The 19,065-nt window shown below is 39.2% G+C and overlaps 1 protein-coding gene across 6 annotated transcripts in view; it reads left to right on the top strand.

Annotated features, from left to right (window-relative positions):
• The window catches only part of COL12A1 (collagen type XII alpha 1 chain), a 137,328-nt gene that overhangs the window by 17,718 nt on the left and 100,545 nt on the right, over nt 1-19,065 (top strand). For 4 of the 6 annotated variants that reach the window (XM_033217686.1, XM_033217684.1, XM_033217685.1 and 1 more), the window contains 3 exons: nt 10,209-10,499; nt 10,698-11,300; nt 13,136-13,408. The exons of the other annotated variants lie outside the window; for them this stretch is intronic. In XM_033217686.1, coding sequence (XP_033073577.1) covers nt 10,209-10,499; nt 10,698-11,300; nt 13,136-13,408 — 1,167 coding nt within the window. The remainder of the gene's footprint in view (nt 1-10,208; nt 10,500-10,697; nt 11,301-13,135; nt 13,409-19,065) is intronic. 6 annotated transcript variants of the gene reach the window in all.

Here is a 19,065-nt window from a genome sequence, read left to right as displayed (position 1 = left end):
ATTGTTCTCCTCTCAGCCTGAGAATCTTTAAGTGATTAAACATAAATTCTAAATAGTGACATCTTCAATCGTACAAACTCTTTAATCTCCGATCTCTGAACATTTTGTCAAAATGTTCATTGGTCCTAATTCTGTCTCAAAACTTCTCATTACTTCATGGACTCTCAATCTGTTCCTTTGTTTTACTGTCTAATGTCTAACCTTTTTGCTTTGTATTATTATAAAATCCATCTCATTCACCTCCAGTTTTCTCTGATTACTTCTCTTTACTCAATCTTTTAAACAGTTTAATTCTTCCTGGGGTGCAGTTGCATGTATGCAAGGGTAGGCCAAACTTTTTCTCTGCCACTGTTGGAACTTTCCCTGTGTAGGGGGCGCTGGGGCTGCATCACAGGTGTTCACATTTCTCTTTAGTGTCTTTTCTCTTCTGCTGGACTAACCTGAGGCTTCTCTCTTCTGCTGGACTAGCCTGTACTGCCTCTGTCTCCCTCAGGTTTGGCCAAATTTCCCATGTGGCATCTCTGTGGCTTCCCTCCTACTACTTTTTACTGAAACATAATTTTTAAATATATATTTTTAAAATTATTTTCTTTTTTCTTTTTTTTTTTTTTGAGACGGAGTCTCGCTCTGTCGCCCAGGCTGGAGTGCAGCGGTGGGATCTCAGCTCACTGCAAGCTCCGCCTCCCGGGTTTACGCCATTCTCCTGCCTCAGCCTCCCGAGTAGCTGGGACTACAGGCACCCGCCACCACGCCTGGCTAGTTTTTTGTATTTTTTAGTAGAGACGGGGTTTCACTGTGTTAGCCAGGATGGTCTCGATCTCCTGACCTCGTGATCCGCCCGTCTCAGCCTCCCAAAAGTGCTGGGATTACAGCCACCGCGCCCGGCCAAAATTATTTTCATTTTTTAAACTTTTAAGTTCAGGTGTACATGTACAGGTTTGTTACATAGATAAACTTGTTTCAGGGGGGTTTGTTGTACAGATCATTTTGTCACCCAGGTATTAAGCCTAGTACCTATTAGTTATTTTTCCTGATACTCTCCCTCCTCCTACCTTCAACCCTCCTATAGGCCCCAATGTGTGTGTTGTTTCTCTCTATGTATCCATGTGTTCTCATCATTTAGCCCCCAGTTATAAGCAAGAACATGTGATATTTGGTTTTCTGTTCCTGTGTTAGTTTGCTAAGGATAATGGCGTCTAGTTCTATCCATGTCCCTGCAAAGGACATGGTCTTATTCTTTTTCATGGCTGTATAGTATTCCATGGTATACATGTCCCATATTTTCCTTATCCAGTCTATCATTGATGGGGTTTTATGTTTTTTTTTTTTTATTTTTTTTTTTTTATTTTTTTTATTTTTATTTATTTATTTATTTATTTATTTATTTATTTTTATTATACTTTAAGTTCTAGGGTACATGTGCATAACGTTTATATCATGTATAACTCCCCAATGCAATCCCTCCCTCCTACCCCCTCCCCATGATAGGCCCCAGTGTGTGATGTTCCCCTTCCCGAGTCCAAGTGATCTCATTGTTCAGTTCCCACCTATGAGTGAGAACATGCGGTGTTTGGTTTTCTCTTCTTGTGATAGTTTGCTAAGAATGATGGTTTCCAGCTGCATCCATGTCCCTACAAAGGATGCAAACTCATCCTTTTTGATGGCTGCATAGTATTCCATGGTGTATATGTGCCACATTTTCTTAATCCAGTCTGTCACAGATGGACATTTGGGTTGATTCCAAGTCTTTGCTATTGTGAATAGTGCCGCAATAAACATACGTGTGCATGTGTCTTTGTAGTAGAGTAATTTATAATCCTTTGGGTATATACCCAGTAGTGGGATGGCTGGGTCATATGGTACATCTAGTTCTAGATCCTTGAGGAATCGCCATACTGTTTTCCATAATGGTTGAACTAGTTTACAATCCCACCAACAGTGTAAAAGTGTTCCTATTTCTCCACATCCTCTCCAACATCTATTGTTTCCTGACTTCTTAATGATTGCCATTCTAACTGGTGTGAGATGGTATCTCATTGTGGTTTTGATTTGCATTTCTCTGATGGCCAGTGATGACGAGCATTTTTTCATGTGTCTGTTGGCTGTATGGATGTCTTCTTTTGAGAAATGTCTGTTCATATCCTTTCCCCACTTTTTGATGGGGTTGTTTGTTTTTTTCTTGTATATTTGTTTGAGTTCTTTGTAGATTCTGGATATTAGCCCTTTGTCAGATGAGTAGGTTGCAAAAATTTTCTCCCATTCTGTAGGTTGCCTGTTCACTCTGATGGTAGTTTCTTTTGCTGTGCAAAAGCTCTTTAGTTTAATGAGATCCCATTTGTCAATTTTGGCTTTTGCTGCCGTTGCTTTTGGTGTTTTAGACATGAAGTCCTTGCCCATGCCTATGTCCTGAATGGTACTACCTAGATTTTCTTCTAGGGTTTTTATGGTATTAGGTCTAACATTTAAGTCTCTAATCCATCTTGAATTAATTTTCGTATAAGGGGTAAGGAAAGGATCCAGTTTCAGCTTTCTACTTATGGCTAGCCAATTTTCCCAGCACCATTTATTAAATAGGGAATCCTTTCCCCATTTCTTGTTTTTGTCAGGTTTGTCAAAGATCAGATGGCTGTAGATGTGTGGTATTATTTCTGAGGACTCTGTTCTGTTCCACTGGTCTATTTCTCTGTTGTGGTACCAGTACCATGCTGTTTTGGTTACTGTAGCCTTGTAGTATAGTTTGAAGTCAGGTAGCGTGACGCCTCCAGCTTTGTCCTTTTGACCTAGGATTGTCTTGGCAATGCGGGCTCTTTTTTGGTTCCATATGAACTTTAAAGCAGTTTTTTCCAATTCTGTGAAGAAACTCATTGGTAGCTTGATGGGGATGGCATTGAATCTATAAATCACCTTGGGCAGTATGGCCATTTTCACGATATTGATTCTTCCTATCCATGAGCATGGTATGTTCTTCCATTTGTTTGTGTCCTCTTTGATTTCACTGAGCAGTGGTTTGTAGTTCTCCTTGAAGAGGTCCTTGACATCCCTTGTAAGCTGGATTCCTAGGTATTTTATTCTCTTTGAAGCAATTGTGAATGGAAGTTCATTCCTGATTTGGCTCTCTGCTTGTCTGTTACTGGTGTATAAGAATGCTTGTGATTTTTGCACATTAATTTTGTATCCTGAGACTTTGCTGAAGTTGCTTATCAGCTTAAGGAGATTTTGGGCTGAGACGATGGGGTTTTCTAAATATACAATCATGTCATCTGCAAACAGGGACAATTTGACTTCTTCTTTTCCTAACTGGATACCCTTGATTTCTTTCTCTTGCCTGATTGCCCTAGCCAGAACTTCCAACACTATGTTGAATAGGAGTGGTGAGAGAGGGCATCCCTGTCTTGTGCCAGTTTTCAAAGGGAATTTTTCCAGTTTTTGCCCATTCAGTATGATATTAGCTGTGGGTTTGTCGTAAATAGCTCTTATTATTTTGAGGTACGTTCCATCAATACCGAATTTATTGAGCGTTTTTAGCATAAAGGGCTGTTGAATTTTGTCAAAAGCCTTTTCTGCATCTATTGAGATAATCATGTGGTTCTTGTCTTTGGTTCTGTTTATATGCTGGATTACGTTTATTGATTTGTGAATGTTGAACCAGCCTTGCATCCCAGGGATGAAGCCCACTTGATCATGGTGGATAAGCTTTTTGATGTGCTGCTGAATCCGGTTTGCCAGTATTTTATTGAGAATTTTTGCATCGATGTTCATCAGGGATATTGGTCTAAAATTCTTTTTTTGTTGTGTCTCTGCCAGGCTTTGGTATCAGGATGATGTTGGCCTCATCAAATGAGTTAGGGAGGATTCCCTCTTTTTCTATTGATTGGAATAGTTTCAGAAGGAATGGTACCAGCTCCTCCTTGTACCTCTGGTAGAATTCAGCTGTGAATCCATCTGGTCCTGGACTTTTTTTGGTGGGTAGGCTATTAATTGTTGCCTCAATTTCAGAGCCTGTTATTGGTCTATTCAGGGATTCAACTTCTTCCTGGTTCAGTCTTGGGAGAGTGTAAGTGTCCAGGAAATTATCCATTTCTTCTAGATTTTCTAGTTGATTTGCGTAGAGGCATTTATAGTATTCTCTGATGGTAGTTTGTATTTCTGTGGGGTCGGTGGTGATATCCCCTTTATCATTTTTTATTGCGTCTATTTGATTCCTCTCTCTTTTCTTCTTTATTAGTCTTGCTAGCGGTCTGTCAATTTTGTTGATCTTTTCAAAAAACCAACTCCTGGATTCATTGATTTTTTGGAGGGTTTTTTGTGACTCTATCTCCTTCAGTTCTGCTCTGATCTTAGTTATTTCTTGCCTTCTGCTAGCTTTTGAATGTGTTTGCTCTTGCCTCTCTAGTTCTTTTAATTGTGATGTTAAAGTGTCAATTTTAGATCTTTCCTGCTTTCTCTTGTGGGCATTTAGTGCTATAAATTTCCCTCTACACACTGCTTTAAATGTGTCCCAGAGATTCTGGTATGTTGTATCTTTGTTCTCATTGGTTTCAAAGAACATCTTTATTTCTGCTTTCATTTCGTTATGTACCCAGTAGTCATTCAGGAGCAGGTTATTCAGTTTCCATGTAGTTGAGCGGTTTTGATTGAGTTTCTTAGTCCTGAGTTCTAGTTTGATTGCACTGTGGTCTGAGAGACAGTTTGTTATAATTTCTGTTCTTGTACATTTGCTGAGGAGTGCTTTACTTCCAATTATGTGGTCAATTTTGGAATAAGTGCGATGTGGTGCTGAGAAGAATGTATATTCTGTTGATTTGGGGTGGAGAGTTCTATAGATGTCTATTAGGTCCGCTTGGTGCAGAGATGAGTTCAATTCCTGGATATCCTTGTTAACTTTCTGTCTCGTTGATCTGTCTAATGTTGACAGTGGAGTGTTGAAATCTCCCATTATTATTGTATGGGAGTCTAAGTCTCTTTGTAGGTCTCTAAGGACTTGCTTTATGAATCTGGGTGCTCCTGTATTGGGTGCATAGATATTTAGGAGAGTTAGCTCTTCCTGTTGAATTGATCCCTTTACCACTATGTAATGGCCTTCTTTGTCTCTTTTGATCTTTGATGGTTTAAAGTCTGTTTTATCAGAGACTAGGATTGCAACCCCTGCTTTTTTTTGTTCTCCATTTGCTTGGTAGATCTTTCTCCATCCCTTTATTTTGAGCCTATGTATGTCTCTGCATGTGAGATGGGTCTCCTGAATACAGCAGACTGATGGGTCTTGACTCTTTATCCAGTTTGCCAGTCTGTGTCTTTGAATTGGAGCATTTAGTCCATTTACATTTAAGGTTAATATTGTTATGTGTGAACTTGATCCTGTCATTATGATATTAACTGGTTATTTTGCTCATTAGTTGATGCAGTTTCTTCCTAGCCTCGATGGTCTTTACATTTTGGCATGTTTTTGCAATGGCTGGTACCGGTTGTTCCTTTCCATGTTTAGGGCTTCCTTCAGGGTCTCTTGTAAGGCAGGCCTGGTGGTGACAAAATCTCTAAGCATTTGCTTATCTGTAAACGATTTTATTTCTCCTTCACTTATGAAACTTAGTTTGGCTGGATATGAAATTCTGGGTTGAAAATTCTTTTCTTTAAGAACGTTGAATATTGGCCCCCACTCTCTTCTGGCTCGTAGAGTTTCTGCCGAGAGATCTGCTGTTAGTCTGATGGGCTTCCCTTTGTGGGTAACCCGACCTTTCTCTCTGGCTGCCCTTAAGATTTTTTCCTTCATTTCAACTTTGGTGAATCTGGCAATTATGTGTCTTGGAGTTGCTCTTCTGGAGGAGTATCTTTGTGGCGTTCTCTGTATTTCCTGAATTTGAATGTTGGCCTGCCCTACTAGGTTGGGGAAGTTCTCCTGGATGATATCCTGAAGAGTGTTTTCCAACTTGGTTCCATTTTCCCCCTCACTTTCAGGCACCCCAATCAGACGTAGATTTGGTCTTTTTACATAATCCCATACTTCTTGCAGGCTTTGTTCATTTCTTTTTCTTCTTTTTTCTTTTGGTTTTCTCTTCTCGCTTCATTTCATTCATTTGATCCTCAATCGCTGATACTCTTTCTTCCAGTTGATCGAGTCGGTTACTGAAGCTTGTGCATTTGTCACGTATTTCTCGTGTCATGGTTTTCATCTCTGTCATTTCGTTTATGATCTTCTCTGCATTAATTAGTCTAGCTGTCAATTCTTCCACTTTTTTTTCAAGATTTTTAGTTTCTTTTTGCTGGGTACGTAATTCCTCCTTTAGCTCTGAGAAGTTTGATGGACTGAAGCCTTCTTCTCTCATCTCGTCAAAGTCCTTCTCTGACCAGCTTTGATCCGTTGCTGGCGATGGGCTGCGCTCCTTTGCAGGGGGAGATGTGCTCTTATTTTTTGAATTTCCAGCTTTTCTGCCCTGCTTTTTCCCCATCTTTGTGGTTTTATCTGTCTCTGGTCTTTGATGATGGTGACGTACTGATGGGGTTTTGGTATAGGTGTCCTTCCTGTTTGATAGTTTTCCGTCTGACAGTCAGAAGGACTGTCTGTTGGTCTGTTGGAGATTGCTTGAGGTCCACTCCAGACCCTGTTTGCCTGGGTATCAGCAGCAGAGGTTGCTAAAGATAGAATATTGCTGAGCAGCGAGTGTACCTGTCTGATTCTTCCTTTGGAAGTTTCCTCTCAGGGATGACTCCACCCTGTGAGGTGTGGGGTGTCAGACTGCCCCTAGTGGGGGATGTCTCCCAGCTAGGCTACTCAGGGGTCAGGGACCACCTGAGCAGGCAGTCTGTCCGTTCTCGGATCTCAACCTCTGCGTTGGGAGATCCACGGCTCTCCCCAAAGCTGTCAGACAGAGTCGTTCGCCTCTGCACCGCCCCCGCTGCTTTCCCTATTGGACCTCAGCTGTGGGCTGTCCCCAGAGGTGGAGTCTACAGAGACAGGCAGGTTTCCTTGAGCTGCTGTGAGCTCCACCCAGTTCGAGCTTCCCAGCGGCTTTGTTTACCTACTTAAGCCTCAGCAATGGCGGGCGCCCCTCCCCCAGCCTCGCTGCTACCTTGCGGATAGATCGCCGCAGACGGCTGTGTTAGCAGTGAGGGAGGCTCCGTGGGCCTGGGACCCTCCCGGCCAGGTGTGGGATATATTCTCCTGGTGTGCCTGTTTCCTTAAAGCGCAGTATTGGGGTGGGAGTTACGCGATTTTCCAGGTGTTATGTGTCTCAGTTCCCCTGGCTAGGAAAACGGATTTCCTTCCCCCTTGCGCTTCCAGGTGAGGCGATGCCTCGCCCTGCTTCAGCTCACGCTGGTCAGGCTGCAGCAGCTGACCAGCACCGATTGTCCGGCACTCCCTAGAGAGATGACCCCAGTACCTCAGTTGAAAATGCAGAAATCACCGGTCTTCTGTGTTACTCGCGCTGGGAGTTGGAGACTGGAGCTGTTCCTATTCGGCCATCTTGCTCCGCCCCCCCCCCCCCATGGGGTTTTATGTTAATTCCAAGTCTTTGATATTGTGAATAGTGCTGCAGTGGATATACGTGTGCATGTATCTTTATAATAGGATGATTTATATTCCTTGGGTATACACCCAGTAATGGGATTGCTGGGTCAAATGGTGTTTCTGTTCTTAATTCTTTGAGGAATTGCTGCACTGTCTTCCACAATGGTTGAACTAATTTACACTCCTACCAACAGTATGTAGGCATTCCTTTTTCTCCAGTACCTCACCAGCATTTGTTATTTTTTGACTTTTTAATAGTAGCCATTCTGACTGGTGTGAGATGGTGTCTCATTGTGGTTTTGATTTGCGTTTCTCTAATAATCAGAGATGTTGAACTTTTTTTTGTATTATTGTTGACCACATGGATGTCTTCTTTTGAAAAGTGTCTGTTTATGTCCTTTGCCCACTTTTTAATGGGGCTGTGTGTTGTTTTCTTGTAAATTTATGTTCCTTATAGATGCTGGATATTAGACCTTTGTTGGATGCATAGTTTGCAAAAATTTTCTCCCATTTTGTATGTTGTCTGTTTACTCTGTTGGTAGTTTCTTTTGAGTTTCTTTTGCTGTGCAGAAACTCTTTAGTTTAATTAGATCCCATTTGTCAATTTTTGTTTTCGTTGCAATTGCTTTTGGCATCTTTGTCATGAAATCTATGTCCTGAATGGTATTGCCTAGTTGTTTTCCAGGATTTTTACAGTTTTGGGTCTTACATTTAAGTCTTTAGTCCATCTTGAGTTAATTTTTTTATATAGTGTAAGGAAGGGGTCCAGATTCAATCTTCTGCATATGGCTAACCAGTTATCTGGGCACAATTTATTGAATAGGGAGTCCTGTCCCCATTGCTTATTTTTGTCAGGGTTGTTGAAGATCAGATGGTTGTAGGTGTTCAGTCTTACTTCTGGATTCTCTATTCTGTACCATTGGTCTAGGTGTCTGTTTCTTTACCAGTACTACGCTGTTTTGGTTACCACAGCCCTGTAATATAGTTTGAAGTCAGATAGCATCACACCTCCAGCTTTGTTCTTTCTGCTTAGGATTGCCTCAGATATTCAGATTCTTTTTTGTTCCATATGAAATTTAAAATACTTGTTTCCAGTTCTGTGAAGAATCTCAATGGTAGTTTATTAGGAATAGCGGTCAATCTCTAGATTGCTTTTGGCAGTATGGCCATTTTAATGATATTGGTTGTTTCTGTTTATGAGCATGGAATGTTTTCCATTGTCATCTCTGATTTCTTTGAGCAGTGGTTTGTAGTTCCTCTTGTAGAGATCTTTCACCTAACTAGTTGGCTGTATTCCTAGGTATTTTATTCTATTATTCACAACTCCCATTGTGAATGGGAGTTCGTTCCTGATTTGGCTCTCAACTTGACTGTTGTTGTGTATAGGAATGCTAGCAATTTTTGCACATTGATTTTATATCCTGAGACTCTGCTAAAGTTGTTTATCAGCTTAATAAGCTTTTGGGCTGAAACTATGCAGTTTTCTAGAGCAATTATGTCATCTGCAAACAGGGGTAGTTTGACTTCCTTTCTTTATATTCGGTTGCTTTTTATTTCTTTTTCTTGCTTGATTGCTCTGGCCAGAACTTCCAATTCTATATTGAACAGGAGTGGTGAGAGAGGGCAACCTCATCTTGTGCTGGGTTTCAAGAGAAACGCTTCCAGCTTTTGCCTATTCAATATAAACATCATTTTTGTGTGCTACATCTGATTTTTTTTTTTGAGGAGGTGATGTGTAAATTTGGGCCTTTTTACACACACTTCTTGCAGGTTGATTTGTAAAAAATAGAACTGTGTCTTCTGGGAAGTTGATTCCATTGGCAAATCCAGAATTTTGATTTCGTCTGAAATATATTAAAATACTTTATATTAACAGTCAAATGCATGACTATGTTCTATGTTGAGTAAGGATCACCATTTTTTAGAGGATTGACATGTGTGTGTGAATATGCATGTTATAAGTCATTGTTTCCCCTCTGTTTGGTGGCACTGTGAACATAGTTGAACTTTTTTTCTTACCCTGAAACTAGTGAAAATAAAATTGTTTAAAATTATAAGAACTTGTCATTTAAGAACTACTAAATTCTTAAATGACCACATGGATGTCTTCTTTTGAAAAGTGTCTGTTTATGTCCTTTGCCCACTTTTTAATGGGGCTGTGTGTTGTTTTCTTGTAAATTTATGTTCCTTATAGATGCTGGATATTAGACCTTTGTTGGATGCATAGTTTGCAAAAATTTTATCTTTCTTGGCATATTATAAAGCATCTTTTAAAGATTCCACTTTTGTGATGTCATTAAGAGAGAAAAATTCCATAAAGAATTGAATGAAGCATTGATTTAACAAATATTTATCAAGTGCCTACTTTGGTACTTGAGAATGAAGACAATGAGTGAATACCAAAACCAGAATGGAAATCTTGGTTTCAGAGAAGAATTAGGCCTGAGGTGTCCCAACATTAATTTCTTCCAAATACTTTCTTATTCCATTAACTTCTCAGCAATTAGACTAAAAGCCAAGTGTTGAGCCACTTTTGGTTTGATAGGGACATGTGAAATTGGAGACTGAGGAGGGTATTGGGCAACTCTTTTCAATGTATTCAGGATTAATTTGAATAAGGAGATTTGAAGGTCCAAACCTAAAGACCAAATTAATAAGGTTACATCTCACTGTTATTAATCACTGTCTGCTTGTAACTTTTTAGTTGTTGAGCCTCCTTCAAATTTGATTGCCATGGAAGTCTCTTCAAAATACGTTAAGCTAAGTTGGAATCCATCTCCTAGTCCAGTGACTGGCTACAAAGTCATCCTCACACCAATGACAGCAGGAAGCCGACAGCACGCTCTGAGTGTGGGGCCTCAGACAACCACACTCAGTGTTCGTGACCTCTCAGCAGACACAGAATACCAGATCAGTGTTTCTGCCATGAAGGGAATGACATCCAGTGAACCCATCTCAATAATGGAGAAGACTCAGCCAATGAAAGTACAAGTGGGTGAGTTAATGTGTGCATCATGTGTTTGGAATATGTGAAGGTCTGTCTGACAGAATGCCTTACTTGTTAGGACTTAGTTTTGAATGAAATATTTGCAGTAGATTTTTTTTTAAGAAGCATGCATACTAAGAAAGCTAGATATGTATATTTTAATGATGAATATGTATTGAAGTTTAATGTACTTTTTTCTCTTTACAGAATGCTCACGTGGTGTGGATATAAAAGCCGATATTGTGTTTTTGGTTGATGGCTCCTATAGCATTGGGATTGCAAACTTTGTTAAAGTTAGAGCCTTCTTGGAAGTTCTCGTAAAAAGTTTTGAAATTTCACCAAATAGGGTCCAGATTAGTCTTGTCCAATATAGCCGGGATCCTCATACTGAGTTCAGTTTGAAAAAATTCACCAAAGTGGAAGATATAATTGAAGCAATAAACACCTTCCCTTACAGAGGAGGATCTACAAATACTGGCAAAGCAATGACTTATGTCAGAGAGAAAATATTTGTGCCTAGCAAGGGATCAAGAAGCAATGTGCCAAAGGTCATGATTCTTATCACGGATGGGAAATCATCAGATGCTTTCAGAGATCCTGCGATAAAACTAAGGAATTCAGATGTTGAAATCTTCGCAGTTGGTGTGAAGGATGCTGTTCGCTCAGAATTAGAAGCTATTGCCTCTCCTCCCGCAGAGACCCATGTGTTCACAGTGGAAGATTTTGATGCTTTTCAGAGGATATCTTTTGAACTCACACAGTCTATCTGCCTTAGAATTGAGCAAGAATTGGCAGCTATAAAGAAGAAAGGTTAGTAGACTTTGAGAGTAAAAGTTATTTCTTCATGAACAAAGCATTTTGGTTTCTAAAATTGTGGATTATGTGCTTCTTCAATTCTTTTTATAGACAAGAAAAAGTAACTTTTCTACGTTATTGAAAACTATTGAACTTAGTTTACTTAGCTCTGAGATATGACCTTCTCCTGGGTATGGATCATATTTTAGTTGGTGAAAAAGCCGTTTACTCATAAGAGTCACGAGATATTTCTGTTCCTAGATCCTCAAGCAGGTTTAGGAACAAGTTTTGTCATATGTATGTGTCATTTAGAATCTAAGTCCCAAGTATGGGGTGTTCACTATGTGCTGGATACTGAGCTGGGTCCTTCAACTCAAAGGTGATGAGAATATAGTCCTGCACCTTTGGATTCTTTTTATGCATTTCCTGGATCATTTTGGGCATCGTTTGTCACATCTGGAATTTTCTTCGTTTGCCTGATCTACTTTTCAATGATTAATTAAAAGTCCCATCCCTTGAGTTTAATGTCCTTTTCAGGGACATGGATGAAGCTAGAAACCATCATTCTCAGCAAACTAATACAGGAACAGAAAACCGAACACTGCATGTTCTCACTCATATGTGGGAGTTGAACAATAAGAACACATGGACATGGGGGTGGGGGCATCACACACCAGGACCTGTCGGGAGGGCTGGGGAGGGATGGCATTACTAGAATACCTAATGTAGATGACCAGTTGATGGATGCAGCAAACCACCATGGCACGTTTATACCTATGTAACAAACCTGCACGTTCTGCACATGTACCGCAGAACTCAAAGTATAAAAATAATAAAAAAGTCCCATCCTTTTTATGAAGCCTTCCTCAACTGTAACTGTCTTAACACTAGCATGCTATCACATTCATCAGTTGGCTTTCCTATGTACTGCTTTTTTTTTTTTTTTTTTTTTGAGACAGGGTCTCACTCTGTCACCCAGGCTGGAGTGCGGTGGTGCAATCTATGCTCATTGCGATATCTGCCTCCCCAGTTCAAGCAATTCTTGCACCTCAGCCTCCCCAGTAGCTGGAACTACAGGAGTGTGTCACCTTGCCTAGCTAATTTTTCTATTTTTTTTTTTTTTGGTAAAGACGGGGTTTCATCATGTTGACCAATCTGGTCTTGAACTCCTGACCTCAGGTGATCCACCCACCTCATTCTCCCAAAGTGCTGAGATTATAGGCATTAGCCCCCAAGACCTTCCAGCTTTTTTTTTTTTTTTATGGTTGTTAATAATGTTGCATTGTCTCATTTCTCCATTTTGATTGTGTGCCCCCTGAGGATATACTGTATGTGTTAAACATTGTCTCTTTCTGTGATTTAGTTTAATAACTGCTTCGTTTAATAAACATTTTGTTGTTGGGAAAAATTCCTTAATTTTTACTTTGAAATATTTGTCTGCAAACCACCAAAGGTTAATATCCAAGTACCAGGGATGAATGGGAAAATGTGGATGGTTCATTTTAAGTCTGCTATGGTTTAAATATTCCAGTTGTGGGCAAGGCCATTCTATTGCTACTGCTTTAAGAATCTCAAAATTCACATTCAAATTTAATCACTCATTTAAATAGCAGGAGTTAGTATTATGGATACTCAAGGTGAATAATCAAGATCTCTTGTTGGGTTGTAAGTTGGGGGATGGGCTTTCTCTCAATGGTCAAATGTAGATGAGGTACTCAGTACAGTGGTCTCAATGAGCACCATTCTCCCAAATTAATATAACCCATTTTATAAACATTTAAATATTGGTTATGGTTTTGTTTTACAGATTCAAACATTTTTAACTTTTTTTTTTTTTTTTTTTTAAATAGCTTACGTCCCTCCAAAGGATCTTCGTTTTTCAGAAGTGACTTCTTATGGTTTCAAAACCAACTGGTCTCCAGCTGGAGAAAATGTTTTTTCATATCACATCACCTACAAGGAAGCAACTGGGGATGATGAGGTCACTGTGGTGGAGCCAGCATCGAGCACCAGTGTTGTTCTCAGCAACCTGAAGCCAGAGACCCTGTATTTGGTCAATGTGACTGCGGAGTATGAGGATGGCTTCAGCATTCCCTTAGCTGGAGAGGAGACCACCGAAGAAGGTGTGATGGGGATTTCTGCCACTATTTTTCAAAAATGAATAATTTATTGCAGTACAAAGTTAATAACCATCTGCTTTATAGTTCAGAATTGCCAATGCCTTTGTAAGATTTGGCATCTTTTAAAGACAGCTTTTCATAAATCTTTTTAGAAAGAGAAAAATAACTTTTAAGTAAAAAACCTTAGAATTCTTTTGATGAATTTGAAGTTAAGAGACCTAGAGAACTATTGATAATTATGGAATTAACTTTTGAAATACTGCTTATCCATCATTTTTGGTCCCACATTTCAGGAATGTCATGTCTTAAATCTTTCTGAAATTTTTTACTGTACTTACCGAGTTATGGCAAAAATATATATATATATATATACATACACACGTATATATATTGGTAATAAGTATATTATCAATTATTTATTTTCTTTTAAAAAGTTGTACTAAAGTATACATATTTACCATTTTAACCATTTTTTGAGTGCACATTTTAGTGGCATTAAGTACATTCACCTTGTTGTGCTACCATCACCACCATCCATCTTTAGAATTTGTGAAACTGAAGTTCTGTACTCATTAAGCAATAACTCCCCATTTCCTCCTTCCCTCTACTCCTGGAAACCACCATTCTATTTTCTGTCTCTAGGAATTGGAGACAGAATTCCTTCTGATTAACTACCTTACTTGAGAGGACTCTTTCAGTACTTGTCTTGTTGTGCCTGGATTATTTCACACAGTAAATGTCCTCAAGGTTGATCCATGTTGTAGCATGTGTCAGAATGCCCTTTCTACTTATGGTTGAATAATATTCCACTGTATGTATGCACCACGTATCTTTTAAGATGGGGTTCTTACTGTGTTACCCAGGTTGGCCTCATAATCCTAGGCTCAAATGATCCTCTTGCCTCAGCCTCCTGAGTAGCTGGGACTACGGGCATGTGCCATGGCGCCCTGCTTCACATTTTGTTTATCTCCATTCATCAGTGGATATTTGGGCTGCATCTACCTTTTGTGAATATTGCTGCTATGAACATGGTGTGCAAATTTTGCCAAATGTTTTAAGCAGTATTTGTTTACATATATACTCCTTACTGGATAGAGTTGAATATATTTGGACACACTTTGTTATGTTTGACATTTAAGGGCACCAATTTAAGTTGGTTAGCGGAAGACTAAGGCAAGGCAATTATTCTTTAACATTAGCATAGCAAAGTATCACAATAGATGTCAATTGTTGTTTCCTCTTTTGACTGGGAATAGGAGGTAAAGATCCTGAAAGAATAGTGTGAGGAATTTAAGATGGTTATACAGAAGTATTTGCTGACAGGGATGGTACACATTGGCATGCTATACTGATAAAAGCTAGAGAATCTTTTTTCTCTGAAACATTTTTTCAGATAAGATTGCTATTTTTCTTTTTTTTTTCATGGTTTAGGTATATTTCTTCCTGAAGGCCACTACATAATCTAAATGTCCTAAGAAGTCCTTTCATCTTATGACTTTTGTAGTCATATAAGCAAGAAGGCCATACTCAGATATTTTTGACTTTCTGATGCTTTTCCTGTAATGCCCACACTGCTACTCAATGACCCTGACCCTTTCTCTTCAGCATTTTGGGAGGGGAATGGGAAATCTGTCTCAAGAGAGGACTTGTCTCAGGGTTTTTGAGTAGAAGTCACTCCATTCATACACACTCTAGTTTTTGGTCATTGGGCTACTACAATGGAGTTGGTTAATATCTTTTCAGTTATATTGTCTGTAATGGAATCTGGGATTTAAATTTTCTTTAGTTGATAAGAAAGTTTCCAATGTAATACTTTCATTAAGCTAACAATTATAGAGCTTCTGCTATGTGTCAGATGCTCTGCTAAATGTTTTCCATAGATTATCTCATTTAACCACTTAAATAATCCTATAAATAGTCATGTTTTGCTGCTAGAGTAATCTACGGCTCAGAATTACATATCTATTAAGCTTCAGAGCTAGGATTCCAACCCATCAGTCTATCTGCTGATTTGTTCTGACTTGTTTAATCTTTTTCCTTCCAATACAAAATGAATCATGGGTGTAAGTTGGCCAAGTATCATTTCTTTCCTTCCTGGAGAGATATACTTCCTTCCTTTCTTTCTCCCTGGAGTGATCTATTGATGTGTTGAATATTTAAGTAAACTTCTAAATGTCTGTGTGATACATGCCAGGCATGTTGTATGAGGCTTTCACCCCAGTGGACTGAGAAGACAAAGACCTTTAGTTCATCTTTCCTGAATATATTGTCTATAGAGACAGTTGGCCCCATTGAGCAAAAGGGTCATTTAAACATGTTTACTGAACACAAAACCAAATGATGTTCTCATTTGGGCTTAATGAAAAATGCTTTTTTTTTTTTTTTTTTTTTTTTTTTTTTTTTTTTTTATTATACTTAAGTTCTAGGTACATGTGCATGACGTTTATATCATGTATAACTCCCCAATGCAATCCCTCCCTCCTCCCCCCTCCCCATGATAGGCCCCAGTGTGTGATGTTCCCCTTCCCGAGTCCAAGTGATCTCATTGTTCAGTTCCCACCTACGAGTGAGAACATGCGGTGTTTGGTTTTCTTCTTGTGATAGTTTGCTAAGAATGATGGTTTCCAGCTGCATCCATGTCCCTACAAAGGATGCAAACTCATCCTTTTGATGGCTGCATAGTATTCCATGGTGTATATGTGCCACATTTTCTTAATCCAGTCTGTCACAGATGGACATTTGGGTTGATTCCAAGTCTTTGCTATTGTGAATAGTGCCGCAATAAACATACGTGTGCATGTGTCTTTGTAGTAGAGTAATTTATAATCCTTTGGGTATATACCCAGTAGTGGGATGGCTGGGTCATATGGTACATCTAGTTCTAGATCCTTGAGGAATCGCCATACTGTTTTCCATAATGGTTGAACTAGTTTACAATCCCACCAACAGTGTAAAAGTGTTCCTATTTCTCCACATCCTCTCCAACACCTGTTGTTTCCTGACTTCTTAATGATTGCCATTCTAACTGGTGTGAGATGGTATCTCATTGTAGTTTTGATTTGCATTTCTCTGATGGCGAGTGATGATGAGCATTTTTTCATGTGTCTGTTGGCTGTATGGATGTCTTCTTTTGAGAAATGTCTGTTCATATCCTTTCCCCACTTTTTGATGGGTTGTTTGTTTTTTTCTTGTATATTTGTTTGAGTTCTTTGTAGATTCTGGATATTAGCCCTTTGTCAGATGAGTAGGTTGCAAAAATTTTCTCCCATTCTGTAGGTTCCTGTTCACTCTGATGGTAGTTTCTTTTGCTGTGCAAAAGCTCTTTAGTTTAATTAGATCCCATGTGTCAATTTTGCTTTTGCTGCCGTTGCTTTTGGTGTTTTAGACATGAAGTCCTTGCCCATGCCTATGTCCTGAATGGTACTACCTAGATTTCTTCTAGGGTTTTTATGGTATTAGGTCTAACATTTAAGTCTCTAATCCATCTTGAATTAATTTTCGTATAAGGGGTAAGGAAAGGATCCAGTTTCAGCTTTCTACTTATGGCTAGCCAATTTTCCCAGCACCATTTATTAAATAGGGAATCCTTCCCCATTTCTTGTTTTTGTCAGGTTTGTCAAAGATCAGATGGCTGTAGATGTGTGGTATTATTTCTGAGGACTCTGTTCTGTTCCATTGGTCTATATCTGTTGTGGTACCAGTACCATGCTGTTTTGGTTACTGTAGCCTTGTAGTATAGTTTGAAGTCAGGTAGCGTGACGCCTCCAGCTTTGTCCTTTTGACTTAGGATTGTCTTGGCAATGCGGGCTCTTTTTTGGTTCCATATGAACTTTAAAGCAGTTTTTTCCAATTCTGTGAAGAAAGTCATTGGTAGCTTGATGGGGATGGCATTGAATCTATAAATAACCTTGGGCAGTATGGCCATTTTCACGATATTGATTCTTCCTATCCATGAGCATGGTATGTTCTTCCATTTGTTTGTGTCCTCTTTGATTTCACTGAGCAGTGGTTTGTAGTTCTCCTTGAAGAGGTCCTTGACATCCCTTGTAAGCTGGATTCCTAGGTATTTTATTCTCTTTGAAGCAATGTGAATGGAAGTTCATTCCTGATTGGCTCTCTGCTTGTCTGTTACTGGTGTATAAGAATGCTTGTGATTTTTGCACATTAATTTTGTATCCTGAGACTTTGCTGAAGTTGCTTATCAGCTTAAGGAGATTTTGGGCTGAGACGATGGGGTTTTCTAAATATACAATCATGTCATCTGCAAACAGGGACAATTTGACTTCTTCTTTTCTAACTGGATACCCTTGATTCTTTCTCTTGCCTGATTGCCCTAGCCAGAACTTCCAACACTATGTTGAATAGGAGTGGTGAGAGAGGGCATCCCTGTCTTGTGCCAGTTTTCAAAGGGAATTTTTCCAGTTTTTGCCCATTCAGTATGATATTAGCTGTGGGTTTGTCATAAATAGCTCTTATTATTTTGAGGTACGTTCCATCAATACCAAATTTATTGAGCGTTTTAGCATAAAGGGCTGTTGAATTTTGTCAAAAGCCTTTTCTGCATCTATTGAGATAATTATGTGGTTCTTGTCTTTGGTTCTGTTTATATGCTGGATTACGTTTATTGATTTGCGAATGTTGAACCAGCCTTGCATCCCAGGGATGAAGCCCACTTGATCATGGTGGATAAGCTTTTTGATGTGCTGCTGAATCGGTTTGCCAGTATTTTATTGAGGATTTTTGCATCGATGTTCATCAGGGATATTGGTCTAAAATCTTCTTTTTGTTGTGTCTCTGCCAGGCTTTGGTATCAGGATGATGTTGGCCTCATAAAAAGAGTTAGGGAGGATTCCCTCTTTTTCTATTGATTGAAATAGTTTCAGAAGGAATGGTACCAGCTCTCCTTGTACCTCTGGTAGAATTCAGCTGTGAATCCATCTGGTCCTGGACTTTTTTGGTGGGTAGGCTATTAATTGTTGCCTCAATTTCAGAGCCTGCTATTGGTCTATTCAGGGATTCAACTTCTTCTGGTTTAGTCTTGGGAGAGTGTAAGTGTCCAGGAATTATCCATTTCTTCTAGATTTTCTAGTTGATTTGCGTAGAGGCATTATAGTATTCTCTGATGGTTGTTTGTATTTCTGTGGGGTCGGTGGTGATATCCCCTTTATCATTTTTTATTGCGTCTATTTGATTCTTTCTTCTTCTTTATTAGTCTAGCTAGCGGTCTGTCAATTTTGTTTATCTTTTCAAAAAACCAACTCCTGGATTCATTGATTTTTGGAGGGTTTTTTGTGTCTCTATCTCCTTCAGTTCTGCTCTGATCTTAGTTATTTCTTGCCTTCTGCTAGCTTTTGAATGGTTTGCTCTTGCCTCTCTAGTTCTTTTAATTGTGATGTTAGAGTGTCAATTTTAGATCTCTCCTGCTTTCTCTTGTGGGCATTTAGTGCTATAAATTCCCTCTACACACTGCTTTAAATGTGTCCCAGAGATTCTGGTATGTTGTATCTTTGTTCTCATTGGTTTCAAAGAACATCTTTATTTCTGCTTTCATTTCGTTATGTACCCAGTAGTCATTCAGGAGCAGGTTGTTCAGTTTCCATGTAGTTGAGCGGTTTTCATTGAGTTTCTTAGTCCTGAGTTCTAGTTTGATTGCACTGTGG

Source organism: Trachypithecus francoisi, unplaced genomic scaffold, assembly GCF_009764315.1.
Source record: "Trachypithecus francoisi isolate TF-2019V2 unplaced genomic scaffold, Tfra_2.0 Lachesis_group10, whole genome shotgun sequence".
NCBI lineage: Eukaryota > Metazoa > Chordata > Mammalia > Primates > Cercopithecidae > Trachypithecus > Trachypithecus francoisi.
This window is presented reverse-complemented; position numbering and strand designations above follow the sequence as displayed.